We start from the raw sequence: 22,499 nt of genomic DNA, 5'->3' as shown, positions 1-22,499 counted from the left end.
TGTGTGTGTGTGCGAACAAGGTGATTCTGGAGATGGGCTTTCTCTGTCTCTCGCGTCTCTCTCCAGCCTCGGAGTGGAGTCTCACCCCCTCCCCCCTCCCCCCCTCTCCCCCCCCCCCCCCACCTCCTCCTCCTGCGAGCTGCTGGCTCCCCGGTCAGGTAACAAACCAAACGGATAGTATCACAGGACGGTGAAGCTCCACCCCCCGTCTGCCTCCGTACGTCCGTCCATGTGTGTGTGTGTGTGTGTGTGAGGCTCTCACCCGTACCTGTCATATATCCTACCTTATCTTCTCAATGTGTTCTGTGAGGTTATTCTGCCTGTTTGCTGCCCTCCCCTCCCTGCTCCCCTCCCTGCCTCTCCCCCCTACAACCAGCGGACCCCCCCCCCCCCCTCTCCCCCCCAACGGGACCAACCCCCTTCCTGCCAGGGCCCCCCCGCCTCACCACCATCGCTACCCTGTATGTATGGTCTGTGTTTCTGGAGCCGTTGCTATGCCAACACCCCACTTTTCCTGCTTAAAGTTTTTTTAAGAATACCCAAAAAATGAAGCCCAGCCTGCCTTCTACTGGCTGCAGGGGACAACTGCAGGCCGTGTGCCCAAAACGAACGCACCAACACACACACACACACACACACACACACACACACACACACACACACACACACACACACACACACACACACACACACACACACACACACACACACACGCGTGCATACAAAGGGAATTCAAAGAAACGCATAATAAATAAATAAACAAGAAAAGTTTGAAGTTTGAACGGGTTCGACTACTTTGAATATTGAGCATTGATTGATCGTTGATTATTCGCTTAATATAACAAATCTATATTTCTTAACATTTACATCCAGACATTTATAAGAAGCTTTTATCTAGGACTTACAAGTGAGGCTGAGGACATTCGAAGCAAACAACCCAAAACTAGAGTAGCTACACCCTAAAAGGCGAATGGCTGCACGGCCTAGTTACACCAAAAGAGCAGAGCAGCAGGACTCAGACCTCCTCCTCTGCCTCCAGGTACAGAGCATCTGGGCTGGTGCTGTAGAGCCGGGGGGAGAAGGACACCCTGAATGCACCAGCCCTCACCTGAGAATGCCCCCCACAGCTGAATGGCGCATGATGGACGAATGATGTGTGAAGACTCCCCCTCCTCAGAACACAGGGGGGCGCAGCAGCAGGAGGAAGAGGAGGAGGTCACCTCCCTAGACTACCACCTCTCCCCCTGAGATTAGGGCCACCCTTTGGTGATGAGAACAACAAACCAAACCCCCTAGGACCCCGCCCTCCTTGTTTGTTTCCGATGTCTCTTTTATTTTGTTTTATTTGAGTCAGCCTTTTCTGCTCTTCTTTTGAACTCGTCCCCTGCAGTTCAGTCTCTGGGTGAAGTGAGCACGCATCCAGCCAGTGCAGTGACCCTCCCTTGATGACTGCCACAACTAACAGAGGAGTAGTCTCCCTCCCCCTCCCCCCTAGAGGTGGTTGCCCTCCCTCCTTCCCCCCCTCTGGCTGTGGTTTATCTGCCGATTGAAACGCCCAGAGTGATTGTCTGTGTTCCCTTGTCTTGTTTGCTTGCCTCCTCTGTCTGTCTGTGTGTCAGTATATCCCCCTCGCGGTTCTGTCTGTGTCTTCTGCCACAAATACTGGACAAAAATTAAACTCATTGTTACGTTCACAATCAGTCCTCGTCAAATTTAAAATCCTGGTGCCAGAGAAACGTACGGTCCAATCCACAGAAGGCCCATTTCCTCCCCGTTGGGAGACCAACACACGACATGCTGGCCAGACAGACAGAGTTTCTCAGGGGCTCCTCCTCCTATTCTGACTAAGCATTGCCTTCACTCTTTGAGTGACAACTTGCATATTTCTATATGATGTTGCCACATTGATTCCAATAGCCAGATATGTGCTTTGGCCTGCTGTCCCTAAACCCACACTTTTACAGTGTTGCTAGATAATTACAGCAAAACAAAGTGGGGTCGATTATGAGTCATGTAATTTGAAGGGACGTAAAAAAAGTATTTCGCAACACTCTAAATGTGCACATTCAATTATTTTTGTAATTTATATTATATTTATATTCTATATTATTCTGTTTTGGTATTATATCTGAAACAATTTTTTTGTGTGTTTTCAGTTATGTTCATTAAAGATGAATGGTTTCTTCTCTCTTCTCTCTGGTGTTGATCAATGACGGTGTCTGTACTTACTTTATGTTCTCCGCTCTGTTTCCTCTCCTCAGCATACGTTTGCCCTTCCGTCTCCTGTTTGATATATTCTGTATGTTCTTTTTTTATGTTTGTCATTTCATTTTATTGTTTGATACTTAAGACTGAACCAAACTAAGTCTCTATTGTGTCTTTCTTCCCTATCTTTTTCTTGCAGCTCTTTCTTTGTTAATTCTCTCTCTCTCTAACATACTGGTATTTGTGAAGGCCTTCTGTTTTGCTTTGGGTCTTTTCTCTGCTGCCCATTGCTGTATTAATGCGCTCTCTCTTCTGAACAGAATATGCTTTCTAACTCTTGCCTGTTTTTTGTCCGTCCTCTTCCTTCTCATGTCCGCGTTCCTCTGTCCATCCTCAGTCTGTAAATGGCGTGTGTTTCGCTGTGTTATCTCCTGTCCTGTGTATCTCTCTAACTCTTGGTTCTGATGCCTAACAGTGTTTCTCATCGCCTCTTCTCGTGCCTTGACCCGTGTGCTACTCAGTGCTCTCTCTTCAGTGGTGTGTCCGGTGTCTCACATCGCATTGGTCACACCTTGTCAATCCTTCTTTCACCGCTTTCTGACTCTTAACTTCATTTTTCATTTCTTTCCGTATTCTTATTTGTGTATTATCTATTCTCTATTGTTGCTATTGTGGTTGTTGTTGTTTTTCCACTGCTTTGAGAGATTGCCTTTGTGGTTTTAATGACATTGAATGTAGAGGCTTTTCTCTCCGGATGACTAACAGGAAGTGGTGTTTTCTTTAACAATCTTCTAGGACAACACCCAGCAATGCTTAAATGTTCCTCCAAGCAGCAGATGCTGCTGCAAGGCCCCTGAACCCTCAAACATGTCTGTTTAATTTCATCTCTTTAATTAGTGCGCCTGGCTGTAATAGTCAACGCTCTCACACATCCATCAAACTGCAGATTCTGTGAAATGAGCCGCGACCCCCAACATCTGTCCCTGTCCTATATGTGTTCTGTACCTGTCAGCCCAGAACAACGTGCTGTCACACGTATATATGTGTCGTTATACATGTGTGTCCTGTATAAATGTTCAGAGTGCATAGGGGGAGACATCATGTATGTTATAAAGAATATCAAATGGTGTCAAATGTTTCGTCTCTTTGGGTGAAACGTGTCTCTTTTGGATGCTTACCAAAAGTAGACCTCTGTAGAGACATCCCCGAATCGAATCATCGCTCAGAGTGGCTAGACGCATGAAAAAACCCTTAATTCGGGTGCCCACTTTTCATTCGGGTGAAGAATTTGGCAGCGGCCCCATCTTCAACTTACACGTAGAGGCAGCTCAACCTCCAACAGAACCCCCCAACCAGATGCAACCCTGAACTTAATGTTTCACTTGTGGGAAAATGGTACAAAAAAAAGATGCAGATTCCCCTTTTCTTTTGTATTCTTGGGATTTTCTTTCCACTCACCCTATCTCTATCTGCCTCCATCTCCCTCTCCCTCTTTGGATGGTAGCTGGTCAGCGTCGCTCTCACCACCGCCCTGTCCCGGCACCAACTGCTGTCTGTTTCCTCTCCCTCCTCAGAGGCAACAAGCCAGTGAACAGCCCCAAGGGCCACCCCCCTGATGCTGACGGGCGTTCCTCTGTCACAGACCTGGCCAACTCTCTTACTGGAGACATGGTGATGGTAAGACCCAGCCCACTCCACCTACCCTCCACCCCCCCTCTCACCCAGCGCAGCACCCCTTCACCTCCATCACCCCTCCTCCCCCTCGGACCAGCCCTACCCTCGTACCCCACGACCCACACCTGCCCCAGTAATCAAAGCGTGGGCCCCATACGCCGGGGCCCCTGTGTCAGTCACCCTCCATTACCACGCTCAGACTGCTGAGCCACGCACGGCCGTGCTAATGGGAAACCCAACAGGTGCGTAAGGAAAGCCAGCTCCTGAGAATGACAGAGGCAGCATTTCAAAGAAGCAATCAAGTCAGGCGTTGCGTCACCGGTGACTCACGCTGTTGTGATTTAGTTTGGGTGTTAGAAGGCGGGTTCACGTTGACCGCGAAAATAACAAATAACACTTTGCCGTGCGGAGGGGGAACATACCACAACAAAGACCTCCGTTACAAGGATTAGAAGGAGCAAAACTTTCAAGCACAAAGGTGACTCATCGGTGACTCAAGGAGTCTTTAGGACTATAAATGAGATGGGCGATATGCAAAGCGTCCCTTTGGAAGTGTCATTAGTGCAGTGTTGTCTGAGCGGATCCCACTCTAAATGAGCTTACACTTTTTGGGTTTCTTTCTCTCTCTAACACTCTTTATTCCCCTCCCCATCTGGCAGTCTAGTAGAGAGGGAGTGAGATGAACAGCAGAGGATAAAGGAAGTGTAGAGAAAAAAGGTTTAGGGAGGAAGGGATGGGGGTGGTGGATGAGCAAGAGGGAGAGCCAAATCAAAACGGGGTGAATACAGCGGCAAGTCAAGGATGTCAACCATAGTCTCTCTCTCTCTCTCTCTCTCTCTCTCTCTCTCTCTCTCTCTCTCTCTCTCTCTCTCTCTCTCTCTCTCTCTCTCTCTCTCTCTCTCTCTCTCTCTCTCTCTCTCTCTCTCTCTCTCTTTATCATTCTCTCTCTCCTGACAGAGGGGGACTGTCTCTGTCTCTGTCTATTGGGTTTCATCAGATAAGAGCTTTTTAGGACCTTTTAAAGCAAGGGAGAGTGTCTGGGAGAGAGGGAGATAATGGGAGGTCTAGAGCTGCCCTATCTTCAATCAGGGTTCCTGCTGCCTCTTAAGAACATCAGTCGTGCAATTAAACCCTCGCCGTCTGCTTAATGTCAGGCCAATCTCCTTTTGTTCTGCAGCCTCATAAAATGAGCGCTCTGTGCCGGCATCTCGCTGCGAAAACATGTGTTTTGTGTCGTCCCGATACCAGTGTCGCTTTGAGAAGGTGTGTGTGTGAGAGAGAGTGTGTGGGAAACGAGATCACAGTCCTTCAGTCAACACGCGGTGTCCCGCCCCCGGCTCGTTTCAGCTGTCCCCGGGGTCCGAGGAGGACGACGGCGAGGGGCCCGTCAGCGAGAAGCTGGGCCGCATCCAGTTCAGCATCGGCTACAGCTTCCAGGACTCCACCCTGACCGTCAAGATCCTGAAGGGCCAGGACCTCCCCGCCAAGGACTTCTCGGGCACGTCGGACCCCTTCGTCAAGCTCTACCTCCTGCCCGACAAGAAGCACAAGCTGGAGACCAAGGTCAAGAGGAAGAACCTCAACCCCCACTGGAACGAGACCTTCCTGTTTGAGGGTCAGTGAGTGATGGGAGCGCTGGTGGGGGTACAGCCCCCCTTACTGTTGGAGCACGCATACACACAAACACAGACACACACACACACACACACGTACACACACAGGCACGTATACACGCAGCTAAAGAAACACACACACACACACATACCCCCACACGTGTATAAATGCACGCACCCACAGACACACGTGTGCACTCACGTACACAGAGACACACAGACACACACTTCCTTACTCAAAAACATGCAACAGAAGCAGAAGAGCAGGTACTGTCTTCACGACAGCCATTGTGAAGCCAGAAGCCATTCAGGAACTTAAACAACCCCGGCTTTGTTCCCCCCTCAGTGCACTCATGATACAAGGCGCCCATCCTTGTCGTTCAGCCCCTCAGCTCATTGTCCCTCGCCCATCAATAGCTGGCCTCTCGATGCACTCTGTCACAGCCCGTCTCCTTCTGTCCCCCCCCCCCCCAGGGTTCCCGTACGAGAAGGTCCGGGAACGCACCCTGTACCTACAAGTGCTGGACTACGACCGCTTCAGCAGGAACGACCCCATTGGGGAGGTGTCCATCCCCCTCAACAAGGTGGAGCTGGGCCAGATCAAGACCTTCTGGAAGGAGCTGAAGCCCTGCATGGATGGAGCGGTGAGTTTGGGGGATGATAGGCGGTCAGGTGGGGTGTAGGGGAGGGGGGGGGGGGGGGGGGGGTCCGCCACGATCCGTCACTGATGGCTGATTATGTTGTTGCTGCTGTTGTTGCCGCTCCCCTGCAGGTGTCTCGTTTTAACATTCCAGCCCCAGATAGTGAACTCTGGTGTCAGTGCCGGGTAGTGTAGGGAGAGCGTAGTCAATGCACCATCTGCCGTCGCCCTGGTGCTGAAAGGACAGCGGCTCTGGGATCTGTCACTAGCATGCAATACAAAACCAGTCATCCGCCTGTGCGTGCACGCGTGTGTGTGTCTGTGTGTATGTGTGTGAGTGTGTGTGTGTGGGTGATTGTGTTTGTGTGCGTGTGTGTGTGTGTGTGTGGGGGGGGGGTTGTGTGGATGTTTGTGAGTGAGTGTGTGTGTCTGGCTGTGTGTGTTTCTGTGTGTGGGTGTGTGGGGGGGGGGGGGATGTGTCTATGTGTGTGTGCGTGTGTGGGTGTGTGTGTGTGTGTGTTTCTGTGTATGTATGACTGCATACATTAAATTCCAATGGAAATGTATGCCATTTGTGGAATAAAGAAAACCCTTTAAAATGTGTGTAAAAAGTGTTTGTGTCTCTCTCTTTCCCCAGGGAAGGCGAGGTGACCTGCTGGTGTCTCTGTGCTATAATCCCACTGCTAACACCATCACTGTGAACATCATCAAAGCACGCAATCTAAAAGCCATGGATATCGGAGGCACCTCAGGTACACATCACAATTTGGTTTGCTCCGTCTGCATTGTCATCTGAAACCCTCCGGCAGCACATCCACAGCCCGCCCCAGATTCTCCTCAGTCTATCTGCTCCGGCTCTGTGTTCAACACGCTCTCTTAACCGGGCTCTCTGTGTTTCTGCTGGGCTCCACTGCCCGCACCAGGCCGGCCAGATCTCTCCCCCCCGCCGTTTACAGCTCCTCCTCTACCTACGTGTCCTCTTTATGTCTAATGGGAGTCAGCTCGCTATGTGCGCGTGTAAGCTTAGCTCCGTGCACACTGACAGCCCCTGTCTTCAGGCACTGCATGGCTCACATGGTTTTTGGGTCCCTTCATGAGAGGGACGCTGTGGTGTACGACTGTAACACCACTAATTCCCAGGGAAGCAGCAAGAGCAGGGACTTTAAGTACAACAGCAGCAAAGAGTTATGGTAATTCTGTGCCAGAATTTATCTTAGAAAAGCCTTTGCCCTGTTTCCATAAATACCTCATCTGTATGTGCCTTGGCTCGGGGGATGGGTTGACCTTGAGTTCTAACTAGGTACTGGCTTCACTTCCGCACTTGCCTCTCTTTTTTTGGACCACTCCCCGCCAGGATAATTACAAAACGAACCCCTCATATGAAGTCAACACGCACAAACGTGTGCTTCAGTTAGACGCATAATATATTCCCCCTACTCACTGTGTGTGTGTGTGTGTGTGTGTGTGTGTGTGTGTGTGTGTGTGTGTGTGTGCCTGCCTGTGTTTGTGTGTCTGTTTGTACCTGCATTTGTGTGTGTGAATGTCTGTGTCAATGCGTGTGTGTGTGTGTGTGTGCATACCTGCGTCTGCGTGGTGCGTATGCGTGCGTGTGTATGTGTGTGCCTGCATGTGTGTGTGTGAGTGGTTTCTTGTGTCTGTCCGTTTGTGTATGTGTGTTTGTGTGAGTGTGTTCTTGCATCTATGGGTGTGTGTGTCTGTGCATGTGTGTGTGTGTGTGTGTGTGTGTGTGTGTGTACGTGTGCCTGTGTGTGTGTGTGTGTGTACGTGTGCCTGTGTGTGTGTGTGTGTGTGTGTGTGTGTGTGTGTGTGTGTGTGTGTGTGTGTGTGTGTGTGTGTGTGTGTGTGTGTGTGTGTGTGTGCGTGTGTGTGTGTGCTCCAGACCCGTACGTGAAGCTGTGGCTCATGCACAAGGACAAGCGCGTGGAGAAGAAGAAGACGGTGACCATGAAGTGCTGCCTCAACCCCGTCTTCAACGAGTCCTTCCCCTTCGACGTGCCCGCCCACGTGCTGCGGGAGACCACCATCATCATCACCGTCATGGACAAGGACCGGCTCAGTCGGAATGACGTGATTGGCAAGGTGAGCCCGACTGTCCTTTCACTGTATTTGATTTGATGATTAGTGTATCAGAGTGAGCGTCTCAAAGGGCTTCCTATGCCCTATGATGAATGAATGAATGAATGAATGAATGAATGAATGAATGAATGATGTACTGGGCCTTCCCAGGCCCAGTCCAGCGCTAGTTCGATCCCCGGGTCCGAGTGTCGAGGTGTCACTGAGCAAGGCCCCTCACCCTGCCTGCTCCCGACGAGCTGGCTGTCGCCCTGCGTGGTTGACTCCGCCGTCGGTGTGTAAATGTGGGAACGAACGGTTGTAAGTCTCTTTGGATAAAAGCGTCTAAATGCCTTAAATATAAATATAAACACAACCCTCCTTCACAGGCAAGGCTACATATAAGTCGCATTACAAGCAAACAATTTCCAGTCAAGTCAAACGACACATTTAGAAATAGAGGATGAATGAGGTGCTGACCAATGAGCCAGCTGGTAGCTGCGTGGTGGATTAAGATTCAGAAGTCAGCTTGTGACCGGCTTTGACTGGTGTCCGCTCCTCTGTCCCTCTGTGTCCCCGTGCGTTCAGATCTACCTGTCTTGGAAGAGCGGCCCCGCCGAGGTAAAGCACTGGAAGGATATGATGGGCCGACCGCGCACCAACGTCGCCCAATGGCACGCCCTCAAGGCCTGATCGGCCCCGCCCAGATTCCAGTACCCCCCCCCCCCCCCTGAGACCTCAGTCCTTCCCCCCCCCCTCCCCCCCCCCCTGCTCCTCTTAAATTTGATCCTGTCCTTATGCACAAGACTGACTTGCTGCCGGGCTGCGGAACACGGGTACAATTAGCCATCTGCTCTCTTCAAACCTTTACCGCTGATCCACGGCTCCTCCTCCCCCCCCCCCCCCCCCCCCTCGTCGGGCTCCTCCCTCTCCTCCGTCCCACTCTGCCCCGGCGCCACCGTCTACCCCCGGGATCCCCCCGTGCCAACGGTCCCCCTGTTTCTGATCCGTCTGCTCCGGCTACACGTCTCCTGACCCGGAGGTTGGGTTGTCCCCCCCCCTCCCCTCCCGGCGACCCCTAAAGGTCGTGACCTAAAACGCCAGCCCATCTCTCTTTCTTATACCGATCAACTTATTTACACGGCCGATAAGTTGACGGTTACTATAAGAAATACACCACACTTAAGATTAAATAAATAACTTATTGATCAAAGCCAATGTATGACTGTTCCCAGTCTGCATTATGCTCTGTATTTAACAAATACAGACCTTTAGACGACTTTAACTGCAAAGATCTATATAATGAGCAGACACACAAAACATGTGTGCCGCCCAGAAGCGTCTAGTTTCTGTCTTTTCGATGTGTCAGTTTTATCTGATTTCCAACCTGCCCCTCGTGTTAATCGGATATTTCCACCACAAACCAGTGGACTATCTGAATTTAAAAAGCAATCAAAAGAACGGTTGATGTTGACTTTGCCAGAGAGCAGCTGGATTCAAAATGAATTCTTAACTTTGTTGTCTCTCTCTCACACAAACACACGCACACAAACATACATACACACCCACACACTCACACACACACACACATGCACACGCACACACACACAGTATCTTCTTCTCTCTACCTTCCTTCTCTTTTCTCCTGTCCTCCTGTCCCCCAACTAGTTTCTCTCGTCCTCCCGACCGGAGCCCTTGTTGTCTGTGTGCTCTGTGTGCTCTGGGTGCTGTGGGTGCTGGGTTGTAGCTCTGACAAATTCAAAGATACAAAAAACGAAAAGCTCAGTAAGTACCCGGACTGACTGAACCAGGGAGACGGGAACACAATGAACTTCCGCAAAAGGACCACTCCTCTTCTTCCCCAGACAAAAGGCCCTGACGTGGAGAAAGACAAAAAGAAGATATTATGTATATCAAACACCCCCAAAATACAATGATGTCATTTTTCTGAAAGCAACCAACTGAAGAGGAGAAAAGGTTCTTCCAACGAAAATCTCCAAACTGAAGCAAAGAGCATGTTTCCTAAGCTCTGCTGTGTGTGTGTACAGTATGGAAGTTACTCTGTGCTTACGTCTGGGTGTCTATGTACGTGGTTATATATATACACTTCATGCTGTTCTGCACTGTAGAGACCTTAAATAAGCCATTCATTCACATGTGCGGAACGTGTGACGTGTGCGTGCGTTTGCATTTACAGGGGTGTGTGTGTGTGTGTGTGTGTGTGTGTGTGTGTGTGTTCATCAACAAACTGTTCCGAACTGAGATATTATCTTCTCTTTTCTCTTTCTCCTCATCTTGCGCTCTTCCTGCTCTTCTTACTGCCATTGATACCCCAGTCTCCTCCTCCTCCTTCCCCTGCTCTTTCTCCTCCTCCTTCCCCTGCTCCTTCTCCTCCTTCCCCTATTCCTCCTCCTCCTCCTTCCCCTATTCCTCCTCCTCCTCCTTCCCCTATTCCTCCTCCTCCTCCTCCTCCTCAACCTCCTCCTCTTGCTCCACCTCCTCCTCCTGCTCCTCCTCCTCCTGCTCCTCCTCCTCCTCCTGCTCCTCTACCGCCCTGCCTTCTGAACCCAGGGCCGGGGACTTTCTCTCGGCACTTTTGGACAAATGTAATAACAATAATATGGATGGCGTTGAGTTGATGTGATGATGATTCGGTCGTGGTGTAAACGAAGGGAGGAGTTCCTGAAACGGCAGAGCATCAGTTGGAGGGATGGGGGGTGAGGCTGGGTCTGGTTTGGGGGGTCAGGTCGAGACTTGGTTTGGTCTGGGGTCCCCCTGGGTGAGGCTTGGTCTGCTCTGGGTGGTCCCAGGATGAGGCTTGTGTGTGCGTTGTGTGGCTGCTGGTGTGTCAATGTATGTGTGTCAAGTCAAGTCCTCCATTTGTGTAGCCATTAATCTCAGTCACAGTCTCAGAGGGCTTCACAGGCCAGGATCGCACCAACGTGTATGTGTGCTTGCATGCGTGCGTGCATGCATGTGTGTGGTGTTAGCAGCTAACAGATACCTTGACAACAAGCGACGTGGACTAGCTTTCACCACAGCATTACTGACACACAATCCCAGCTGCGCTCAGGCTAAACAGAGCTAGTCCTGCTTGTTAAATGTTAGCCCCTGACTGAGCGGCTGAGCCTGAGACATGACCTTGTTCTGTTGTTAGAACTGTTGTGCTTTGTTTGTCTTGTTTTAATTAGTGGAGGAGTGCGGTTCACCCACTGGAGTGATCGTCTCGTTCCCTGATCTCCTGGGGACACAGGGTATGCAGTTGCTTTGAATGTCAGGCGCAGTGAGCTCAGCTAGCCATGTCCGTACCCATGGATACAACAGCCATATAATACACCAACACGAATACTGTAAGCCATAAAGAACGACCTGTGTAAATGAAGAGACGTGCTAAGCCAGAGGTGGAGAAGTTCTTAATGACCAGTTCATACAGGCATCTATTTATAATATTTATATTGCGTATTTTGATTGTACATTTGATTTACCTCCACTCAAAGTAAGTGTTCACCCTGAACATGACTAGCTGCGCAAACGGAGAGCAAATGTTTTTGCATGTGCACTGTCGTCGACCGTCACTCTAAACAGACATGTTCCCTTCCATTGCTGATCATGTGCATGACATAAGTCCCAAAAGGTGTGTCATTAGAGCGTCATTAATTCATCGTCATCATTCGTGTCGTCCTTACCTGCCAGAGTTTCTGTGTACCCTGACATCCGTTGCCGAGACAACGCAGATATAAATAAATAATCAATCTATTGCCAGACATCGGGACAAGAGTTCGTGGTTCCCTAAGGGCAGTGCAGACAGGCCGTGTGCAGTCGTTCTCTCACTATCCCCATGTGACTCGGTTGCCAGGCGCTGCGTCTCGGTTTGTTGGTGCTGAAGCTGCTCTTCTCCAGCATCCTTCAGAACAATTGGCCAGGCGTGGAACATGACCCACTATATTTTGAAAGCCTCTGTCTCGTGTGTCGTTGCAAATTACGTCCCCATTAGGAATCCGAGAAGAGGGGGTATATTTCTGGCCATGCTTGTACCTGGGGGTGCTGCTGGTCATCCTATTTACGTTTGCTACGAGCAGAGCAACGTGCCGGGGGGATCGTTAGTTCTTTGGCCATGTAGAAGGGCTCCGCTTCAATATTGATGTGCTCTGTTAGTGTAGTTCTATAGTCGGTGTCCTCATAGCTATCGTCATCGTCACTATGTGTGTGGCTGTCCCCGGCATAGATGGAAAAGAGCAGGTCTGTGTGTGCCGGCCCGCCGCGGACGACAACATAACGCACCGTTTCTGCCGCTTAGCCAAAATAATAGGCTTGTTGGGGGACGGTTGTACCATCAGCGGGAAGTGTTTTATTATCGGTAACCAGGCCCCGATTGGGTTTTGTGATCTAAAAAGGATGAACGGAGCCTGGAACTCTTGCTGTTTGTGAGAGGAAATAAGAGTGCACATCTCTGCGGTAGAGTCTGTTGTTAATAATAGAGCACTTTTCTGGACAAACGATCCACAGCCATGCCTTCAGCTTACACTGGCATTTACTTTTGTATTTTATTATAGTCATATCGTACAAAGATAAAATGGAGGTATATACTCTCATTTTGTTTAATTTATTATCGAACTAAAACATTTGCTGCTAATCCCGTAAGTGAAGCTACTACTGCCAAGTCCCGGGCTGATTGGTAAATGACTTGAGGAATACACATTCAAGGTCATGGAGATTTCTTGCGGAAGATGCCATAAAAGCAGCTTTGGCTTGAATAACTTGGCTGTTGTCTTGGCCATTTCAGTGGTCTTCTTCAGAGTAAACTTTATTCTCTTCCAAGCCCAAGGCAAAGTATTCAAGGTGACCTCATTGTGGAATACCTAGGTTGCTACTGATGTTTGAACAACTTTTTGCATCAAATGCACTCATGGCAGGTAAGCGACAATGAGCAGCGAGCACAGAAGGCACAAAAGGAGCACTTCCGAGTGCACCTGTCCAGGCCTTCTCTTTACTTGATTTGTTTGGCACACTCTCTGCATCCGATATCCAAAGCTCTTGGCAGTGTGACAGCCCACTACCACTTAAAGCATCCAGCCTATTCATCTCAGCTCTTCTGTGTGTAAACGTCTCTCAAGTTCTCTGCGTGGGACTCTCTGCGTCAACATGAAGGTGTAGATGATGATACTTGTGAGACTTAAGGCCTAGTCCGTAGTGCAACACCACCACCGGGCACAACGTTGTGGACAGGTCTCTACAGAGCACCACATAAAGTCCTATTTAAAACTTTCCCTTATCTGAAGTGCAAAACCGTCGGGCGGAGCTCGAGTGTGTGTGGCCAAGACAGATGGTTAGCCTGGAGAGGGCAGGACAAGTCCTTCCACCTGGACTCCCACCTCCTCTGTGGTCATTATTCACAACGTTGCTCCTCTCTGAATTGATCAGTGTCACGGCTGGGCCCCTGCTTTGCTCGGCGCCCCGGCTCCGCCCCGCCCCCTAGAACCACAAGCCACTCTGGCAGGAGGGGTCTCACCTTGTTACCATGGCGTTGTCAAATACGATTTACCCTTTTCATTCTGTCTGAGAGTCGGTCTTAAGTCCGTCGGTCGCCCGTGTTTATGTTGTGGCACGCGCAGCACATGGACACAGACACCCAGGACAGACTCCCAGAGAGAAGGAAAAGGGTAACGCATATTTGACATCATCGGTGTCCCATACGCGTTACCCTTTTATTCTCTCTGGGAGACTGTCCTAAGTCTCTTTGGTTGCCCTTGCATATGTTTCAGCAGCTGTTTCTCTTTTTTCATCGGATGATGTTGTCCGAAGGCCTGTTGTGCCCTGACCAATCAGACGCAGCCTCCCCTCCAGCTCGCCGTTTCAATTGTTTTAAGCATTTGGTGAAAGCCGAATGTGACTTCTCCCAATCAGGGTTTGAGTAAGAATTATTTATGAATAGTAAGAAACATGAATATTAAAAACAATAATGAGTACTATATATGTATAATTGATTTATTTTTTAACATTTGACTGTTGGTCTATTTGTATGTATGTGCTTGGTGTTCTCGTGCTTCTTGGAGTTTATTTATTTACAAACCGAAAAGACAAAAAAACAAAACAAAAAACAAAAGAGAAAAATCCTTATTCTGTTTTTGAGAATTTTGTGTAAATATTGTTGTTTAAAAAAAGGTTAATATTTGTTGTACGCTGGGTTTTCATTTGTCCACTTGAAGTGATGAAGAAAAGCTTCATGATAACGTTAGTTGATGATGCTGGTCCTATATCTCCGCCCTTCTTGACTAAGGGCTCTTGACGCCCCGCTGTATTTTGGTTGGGAGGTTCTGCAAGTCGGGCTGAAGGACGACTAATGGGAAGGAGTGATACCCAATGACATGCCAAGACTGCTATAGCAACGTGGACACATCCAAAAAAACCTCATGCCCCTCACCCCCATAACACAGACCCCCTGAGGTACACTACGGGCTACGCAGCCTGCATTACAGGATTGTGGAGGATCTGTTCCGTTGCATAACACTTGAGATGTACCACAGCGCTGTGTGTACGGTGTGCTGCTGTGTGTAGCAGAGAACAGGAAGCATCCTGGTGGAATGATTCTGTCTGCGTTGCCTGGCTCTCCATCACAAACCCCCGCTCAGCTCATAGGCCCTTGGGATTTACTGTAATGCTATTGTGTTAGCATGGGATTTGGCCAACACCCTAATGATGCCTTGCTCATTGCATTTGGCCACATTATTGCAGTAGTGCTGGTAAAGCCAGGGAAACGATGCTAGGGAGGAGTGGGTGCCGGCGTTTTGACCCTGTAGCAGCAGAAAGCACATGCAATGCGGGACTGAGGCACTCACTTCTGGAGGCAGAGATTACCAAGCACAAACTCAGAGTCTTTAGCTCGTGTGTGTGTGTGTACATGCACACTTCGCTAACCACCCTGGTAATCATTTTTACTTATTTTTTTTACACCAGACTTACATTGTCCTGGCCAAGCCTGTAGACACCAGAACATGGCCAGGACTTGAGGCTACGTCTTTCACAGCAGGTATATCTGCACCCAAGTTCAAATCTCCATATGCCTTAGCCCCGTGTGTCTGGCACTCGGCCTCTGTGCGGGGAAGAAGTTGCTTGTCAATGTCAGGCTACTTTTAGTCCTCTACCAAGCGTGCACAGACTAGACTAGGACACGGCCATGAGACTGCACCCTGCACTACCCTGCAGCAGTCTGCAGGATGTGGCCTTTTCCTTATTGGTCACTGCATCCCTCTGAGGGAGGTTTTGCACGTTAGCAAACACACACACACACGCACGCACGCACACGAATACACACAATAATACACTCACAAGTACTCACTCTCTCCCACACACACACACGTGCACATGCACACACACAAACACACGGACATGAATTGACATGCAAGAAACAAAACCCTTTCTTAAAGGCCAAACTGCTTTTGAAAACATTCACAATGGCGAATGAGACAGCGTTGTCGGGAAATAAACTAAAGCTCCACAGCGATCAATAAAGCAGCAGTATCTCGCTTTTATAACTTTCGACGTTCCTAGTTAATATGAGCAAGAAATGCAATAGCCGGCCGCTCCAGGGCTTCCTGTGGTGGCGGCGTGGTCATGTCTTGGATGTGGCGGGTACCACTCCTTCTGTTCGGCCTGACTTCCCTCCCAGCTTGCCATAGCTCACCTCTTCAACAAAGAGTGCTCTGACTTTAAACACACCATTGAGAGGTGTACAATCGAACCTATGATTTCATGTTTATTTATGTTTTTTTGCCAACTTTGTATAGTGTATAAATATCTATAATTATATGACAAAATGACAGTACTGTATAGATTTTAGCTGCCTAGTAAGGTTAATAGTATATACTTGGTAGACTAAAGGGAAACGCATAGAGCCGTCCATAAGCCAGTTATTGCGAATATGCTTTCTGTAAACTGCGGTGTCACTGGGTCTTTTTGTATAATTTCTGCTTTAGTTTTATTTTTTTATGCCCAGTGGGAACCAAAGGGTGTGTATATCTTTCTGTTATCTGTTGGTTTGTTGATCGTTATTTTGTTATTTTCCTGACAACACACAGCGAGGCTCCGGCCACCAGGAGAGTGCATTTGAACGCACAATAGGACCCTGTGCAGTAGTTGTGCGTGTGTCTGTGCGTGTGTGTAAGGTCCATTGTAGTATTAGTGCTCTCTGTGCAGTGCCTCCTAGTTGTATCATGTGACTCAGAGCGAGTTAAGGTGTGTTTGAACAACGTTTGCAGAAACTGACAGATGCCCTCTCTCTCTCTTTCTTTCAGTTGTCCTCTCTCTCTCTCTCTCTCTCTCTCTCTCTCTCTCTCTCTCTCTCTCTCTCTCTCTCTCTCTCTCTCTCTCTGTCTCTGTCTCCGTCTCTCTCCCCCAATGTCCACTATGCTCTTTCATTATAGTCTTTGATTTCATTTGTGCGAGTATAGATTTTCACAACATTGGCCTCGTAGTTCATTTACTCTTTCATCGAGTTGTTCGCAGTCATACCTGGCCTGGAGTTGGATCAATTAATCAGTTATCCATGGTCTCTTGCCCCCGAACTCTCTCTCTCTCTTTGCTCATTAGTAGTCCGGAAGGCGATTTCCCCACCAGGGAAATAGGTCACTATCGAATAAGTTGGATTTGTGCAGAGTTCCTGCCATTTTGTTTCCCACTGAGCCATGCGGGGACAGCACAAGATGTTTTCATCCTAACAACTCCCAAAAAGAAACCTTAGCGAAACAGATGTGACCACAGCCTCCCTCCTCTCAGGGCCAACCCACAGAGAGGCAGGGCAGCTGTCAGCCCGTCGGGGAGGAACACGCTCCTCCACTGAGGGATGCTTCGACGTGAAACACTGCTTATGGTGGCCGGGGAGTCTGGGGCCCCCCCTTTAGCTAACCACGTGACCCTAGTAGGAGCGCAAGGATAGCCTTAATCATGGTCCAACTACGTGTGTTGGGAATGAAATATGAGCACTAATCATGCAATATTATGAACCTCCTCTTCCCCCCCTGATTCCTTGATTCCTGTATCTATAGCTCCCGTGTGTTGTTTTGGTCGCCCTGTACATACGCGTGTAGTACCGTTGACGTTGTTGTGTTGAGGACTAGGAACGGGTTCTTACTGGATGGGGAGGGGGGCATAGGTTCCCTGTCTCTCTCTCTCTCTCTCTCTCCCTGCTCTCCCTTCTTATTTATAACTTGAAACATTCCATTTAGTCTGAAGAGGAAGGTGGGAAACCCAGGGGTCTGAAGGCACAGCAACTTTCACCTGAGCCCTGATCACGTCTCTCTCACTCTCTCTCCTCTCTCGCTCACTCTGCCGGTTGTCTCGTCTCTCTGACAGCAGCCCCTTCAATCCGTGGATGCCTCTCTTTGCTCCTCTGAAACCCCGCCCCCGTGTTGACCTCACAGGTGTGGCGAGATCACCGCCCTTGTCTCCGCCCCTAAATGAAGGCTGATTGTTGTAGTTGGGAGGTGGGGAAGGGTGGGGTGGAGTCCAGAAGAAGGCAGGAGAGTCCTTAGGGGGAGTCAGAGGGACGTGTCTTCGTGGGCACCCCCCCGTCACAGGAGAGCAGAGGGCCAGAGGGATCCCCTTTGACCACGCCCCGTTGGCCACGCCCCATTGGCGACACCCGCTAACAATTAGGGTTTTGCGTTACGTGTTTTGTTTTGGTTTTTGTGTTTGTTGCTTTTCTTTCCTCCAGCCTCTCCTATTTTCTGGGCCGAGCGGACTGTGATCTGGTTGATTTTCTGGTCCTCCCCCATCCTTCTGTGTTATAAGGTGTGTTGGGATGGCGGAGTTATGGAGCTGAGCTCTGATTTTGTTCTATAATAAAGAATTGTTTTTACTATGCCCGCCTGGAGTGGTTCTTCAGTCCTGGCACGTGATTTACCGAGCATGAATAAGTGATCACGGGAGTGATGCTGTTGGTGGAGTTATTTCTGCTAAGCGTAAAAGTCTAATTGCATGCACACATACATACATACAATATGGTAGCTGGGTGACTAATATAACAATTAGAGCTTAAAAAACATCATTTTATGTTTGATCTATATGCTCATTACATGAAAGCCGACGGCAGTAAAGTATATGAGCCCAATTTGTCACACAATTTTTCTGCAGCAGAAAGTCTTAGCTATAATACATCATTCATCAGCTATCGTATTATTCACTCTTGAGTATTACAGTGGGAATCCCTCATGTAACGGCAAGATTAAGACGCATCCTTTCACGCTGCCTGGACAGCTCTTAATTAGTCAACTTGATTGTGCGTACACAGACTTGTCACCCATAATACAAACCATGTCATCAATAATCCAGTCTTCACTAAAAGAAAGGAAATCTTCAACGCAACCTGTTGAATTACACTTCTATCTCTCCCACCGTTCCATCTCCAGTGTGTCACAGGCCTTCAGCCAGACCTGTGGCGTACACCAGTCCTGTCAGAGTAACGTCCCCCCCCCCGGCCCTCTCTCCTCGCTCCTTAGCGGGATTAACGCAAAAGCTGAGTGAAAGCCAAAATTGAAAAGATGACAAGGCAATTTATTAGGAGCCGTCAGGTGGCATATATGCCTGTTAAGCACAGGAGGAGTCGCAGAGAGAGAAGGATAGATACGTCTCGGGGAACATAAGGGAGGCAGAGGACCATGTCCGCCAGATCTGCCACACAAAAGAAGCCCTTTCAGAGCCGGGTTAATACTCGATGGAGGTTAACACCGCCACGGGCCGGGTCCAAGGCAGACCAGAACACTCGGAGGACACTGGTATACAGCGGACCCTCCTACACACAGAGGGAGGCTTCAGGGCTCCTGCTTGTGTCTTCCTCACTGGAACTGTGGAAGACCCACAGCAGGTGAGCAGCAAGCATACGGGCAGACTGGGGACTGGTGTGTTGTCCTCCGCTCAACTACAACAGACGGCTGCAGGCCAAACCCAGAGCGACTCTCCGCGGGAGACCCCCGTCGCATGCTCACCTCCGTCTATTTTTAGAACGGCTGCACCCACCATTTTCCCTCGCAGTTTTTCCCCCCACATTCGAAATGCGAATGACGAAAAAAGGAAGAAGGGAAAGAAAACAATGGCTGGAATTTCTGCACATACTTGGCGGTTGGCGGTTATAATTCAGGTGCAGCACTAGAGCTTTACACTGTGGCTGGGTTATTGGGTTTGGGGGGGGAATCTCGCCAGGGGGCACGTTGTTATTAGAAAGTCTACACGGCAGACATGGGAATTCATGAACACAAATCGAGGCAGCTCGTGGCCCATGCACGCATCTGCGATGTACAAAGTGCTGTATGAATATTAGAAGAAATTGAATATATCAATCATCTGCACATTGTGAGAGAGACAAAGAAAGCAGGAAATGAAAGTCGGTCTCAATAATCCACAGATTTTTTTTCTTTTCTCCCTGTGGTTATTTTTGGGTTGGAGGAGATAATGAACAGGCCTGGCACTACAACATGTCAGGCAAGGAGACGAGGGAGACAAAAATGAAAGAGACCATTCTGAACAGAGGCAGCCGCTTGGTGGAGAGCAGCTTCAAGTGCCAGAGAGAGAGAGAGAGAGAGAGAGAGAGAGAGAGAGAGAGAGAGAGAGAGAGAGAGAGAGAGAGAGAGAGAGAGAGAGAGAGAGAGAGAGCACAACAGGATGTGACAAAGGTGTGGAATGGAACTGTATGTGAAACCATGGGAAAGAGACTGGAACAGAAGCTGGGTTTGAATCAATGTGCAGCGATGCATATTTATATGTTCGACTATAAATATGCATTGACACAATTTCCATACACAAAATGTAGGCTTACTTCATAACACATCTCCCAGGTATTCTAGATGGACTAAAAAAAAACAAAAAAATGTAATGCCATTTTACCAAGCATAAAATGAATAAACAATCAGTGTTGTTTTCAAACACAGAAACAGGGCGGGTGCGTAATTTCCTCTGAGGCGATTTAACAATTATCTATGTTAGCTTAACATCGCTTGCAATCCTCTGAACAGGAAACCAAGTCCCCGGGACCATGAATGGTGCTGATGGATCTGTGGGCTTGACGGTGTCAAGGCCTGGAGCTCCGGAAGCAGGAAACACAGTGTTTAATCAAAACATAGGCTCCAGTTCAAACACACTGAGAGCAGCTTAGCAACCACTCAGAGCTTTTCAAACGGAATGTATGGACAATATGGTCAGAACCGCAGACCAACAGGACATCTGATCCCGACCGTGCAGATGGGATTATGCCTATGTTTGAGTCCTTATTTATTAAATATTGAATGTCTTAAACAAGTAACACCGAAATCAACATACAGTGAATCAACATACAGTCATAACCCTAAGCTGTACTATCACTATTATAAATAATAATTATTGATAATATTTTGATTAGTATTTGTTAAAGTGATGGTAGTAGGCCAAGTAGGCTGCTACTAGATAGTATTAGGCTAGGCCTTATTTCACAGTCCTTCAATGAATAACTTCAAAAAAATTTATGCTATAGATTGGATTGTGAATATTTGATTGATTTTATATAAAAACCATCCTTCAACGTCATTCAACACTCCAATGTTGTGTGTTTGATGCTGAATGGTTGTTTTAATTGTGTAAACGGTGGCTCCATAGTGCCATCCAGTGGTCAGTCTTTACATCTCATGTATTTCAGTGACCCAGTTAAGTCTCTATTGCCATTGTTATAAACATGTAAGAAAGCTAGCACTACAGCAGATCTTAGAGATGACTTCTAATGTCCCTGAGTGAAGACTGGTTTTGATACATGGTCCATGTTGTGGTAAGTTTAATTATAATAATTTGATTAATTATGAATAATCTTCAAGAATAATTGTGATTTAAAAAACATAACACAGGAGTGGAATATAATGTCCCTTGAAGAGCTGATTCTCTACATTTTTATGATGACTATATGCTCTGTAAGGTGACCTTGGGTGTCTTGAAAGGCGCCTCTAAATTAAATGTATTATTATTATTATTATTACATGCTGGCGCGTATTGTTGCGGTGCCATGCATCTCCTAGCAACCAGGCTTGATTTCATACGAACGCGCGGCTGCTGAGAGAGTTATCTGGAGGAGTTAAGGCCCATTCACACCCTACGGTAAATAGGGATACGGACCATTTCGTCCGGTCTCGGATGTGTTTCGTCCGTCAATGGGTCCGTCGCCTCTGAGCTTACGAATCCGGAGTGCTCCGGGAGAAACGGAGCAATACCACCGGAAATCGAGGCGGCAGTATAGAGTCAAAAGTCAGACCATTCGCAAAAATAGATAGAGTAGTATAATATCTGATATGTGTATATATATATCTATATCTATATATATATATATATATTGTATTTAACATTTTATACTTTTATACTACTATAATATCATATTGGTTTTATACTTATATTATACTATATACCTGACCTTTTTATTTTATTGTTCCCCTGCTTTGGCAATGAGTTGTAACTGGTCATTTAACAACATTTCGAGGAGATAATCTGCGGGTTGGTGAGGGGTGTCACATGCCACCGCACACTTTTTGCACATTATTTGCCGATTTCGGATGACACAAAGCAAAATCGTCTCTACAGAGTACAGATGTCATGTTTGCGATTGTCATTGCCGTTCATTTGTGAAACGACAGTCACTGCCCTCTAGAGGATTTATTGCGTAACATCCATAACAACGCTGAAACCAGACGGAGGTATGAAGGGTAGTTCCGGAGCCAACGTTTGGGGCGACGGACGAATTTCGTCCGGAACCGGAGATATGAATCGGCCAAGCCCATTCACATCCTACGGTAAATACGGATACGGTAAATACGGATCGGCCTTAAAGGCCAATTCATACCTCCGGATCCGGACGAAATTCGTCCGTCCGCCTCCGGAACTACCCTTCATACCTCCGTTACGCAATAAATCCTCTAGAGGGCAGTGACTGTCTTTCGCAAATTAATGGCATCGACAATCGCAAACGTGATATCTGTAGAGAAGATTTTGCTTTGTGTCATCCGAAATCGGCACAAAAAAGTGCAAGAAGTGTAGGCCTATAGGCAGCGATGGCATATGTGACACCTCTCACCAACCCGCAGATTATCTCCTCAAAATGTTGTTAAATGACCAGTTACTTACAACTCATTGCCAAAGCAGGGGAACAATAAAATAAAAAGGTCAGGTATACAGTGGCGTCTTTGCATTAGGGGCCAGTGGGGCACGGCCCCACCAGAGAACGCTGCCGTGCAGGGCACGATTATACTTTTCATTTTTTTTTCAAAAATTTCATTGAGCATAAGTTAATAATA

General features: G+C 48.2%; 1 protein-coding gene across 2 annotated transcripts in view; it reads left to right on the top strand.

Annotated features, from left to right (window-relative positions):
• Nucleotides 1-18,063, top strand: part of syt7a (synaptotagmin VIIa) — a 69,696-nt gene extending 51,633 nt beyond the window's left edge. For both annotated transcript variants that reach the window (XM_060061899.1, XM_060061898.1), the window contains 6 exons: nucleotides 3,780-3,882; nucleotides 5,227-5,494; nucleotides 5,967-6,136; nucleotides 6,770-6,884; nucleotides 8,033-8,232; nucleotides 8,794-18,063. In XM_060061899.1, the coding sequence (XP_059917882.1) occupies nucleotides 3,780-3,882; nucleotides 5,227-5,494; nucleotides 5,967-6,136; nucleotides 6,770-6,884; nucleotides 8,033-8,232; nucleotides 8,794-8,898 (961 nt within the window). In that variant the 3' untranslated portion in view covers nucleotides 8,899-18,063. The remainder of the gene's footprint in view (nucleotides 1-3,779; nucleotides 3,883-5,226; nucleotides 5,495-5,966; nucleotides 6,137-6,769; nucleotides 6,885-8,032; nucleotides 8,233-8,793) is intronic.
• Nucleotides 18,064-22,499: the final 4,436 nt, after the last annotated feature.

Source organism: Gadus macrocephalus, chromosome 9 (genome assembly GCF_031168955.1).
Source record: "Gadus macrocephalus chromosome 9, ASM3116895v1".
NCBI classification, from domain to species: domain Eukaryota; kingdom Metazoa; phylum Chordata; class Actinopteri; order Gadiformes; family Gadidae; genus Gadus; species Gadus macrocephalus.
Note: the sequence above shows the minus strand (reverse complement) of the source record. Positions and strands in the feature narration are given on the sequence as shown.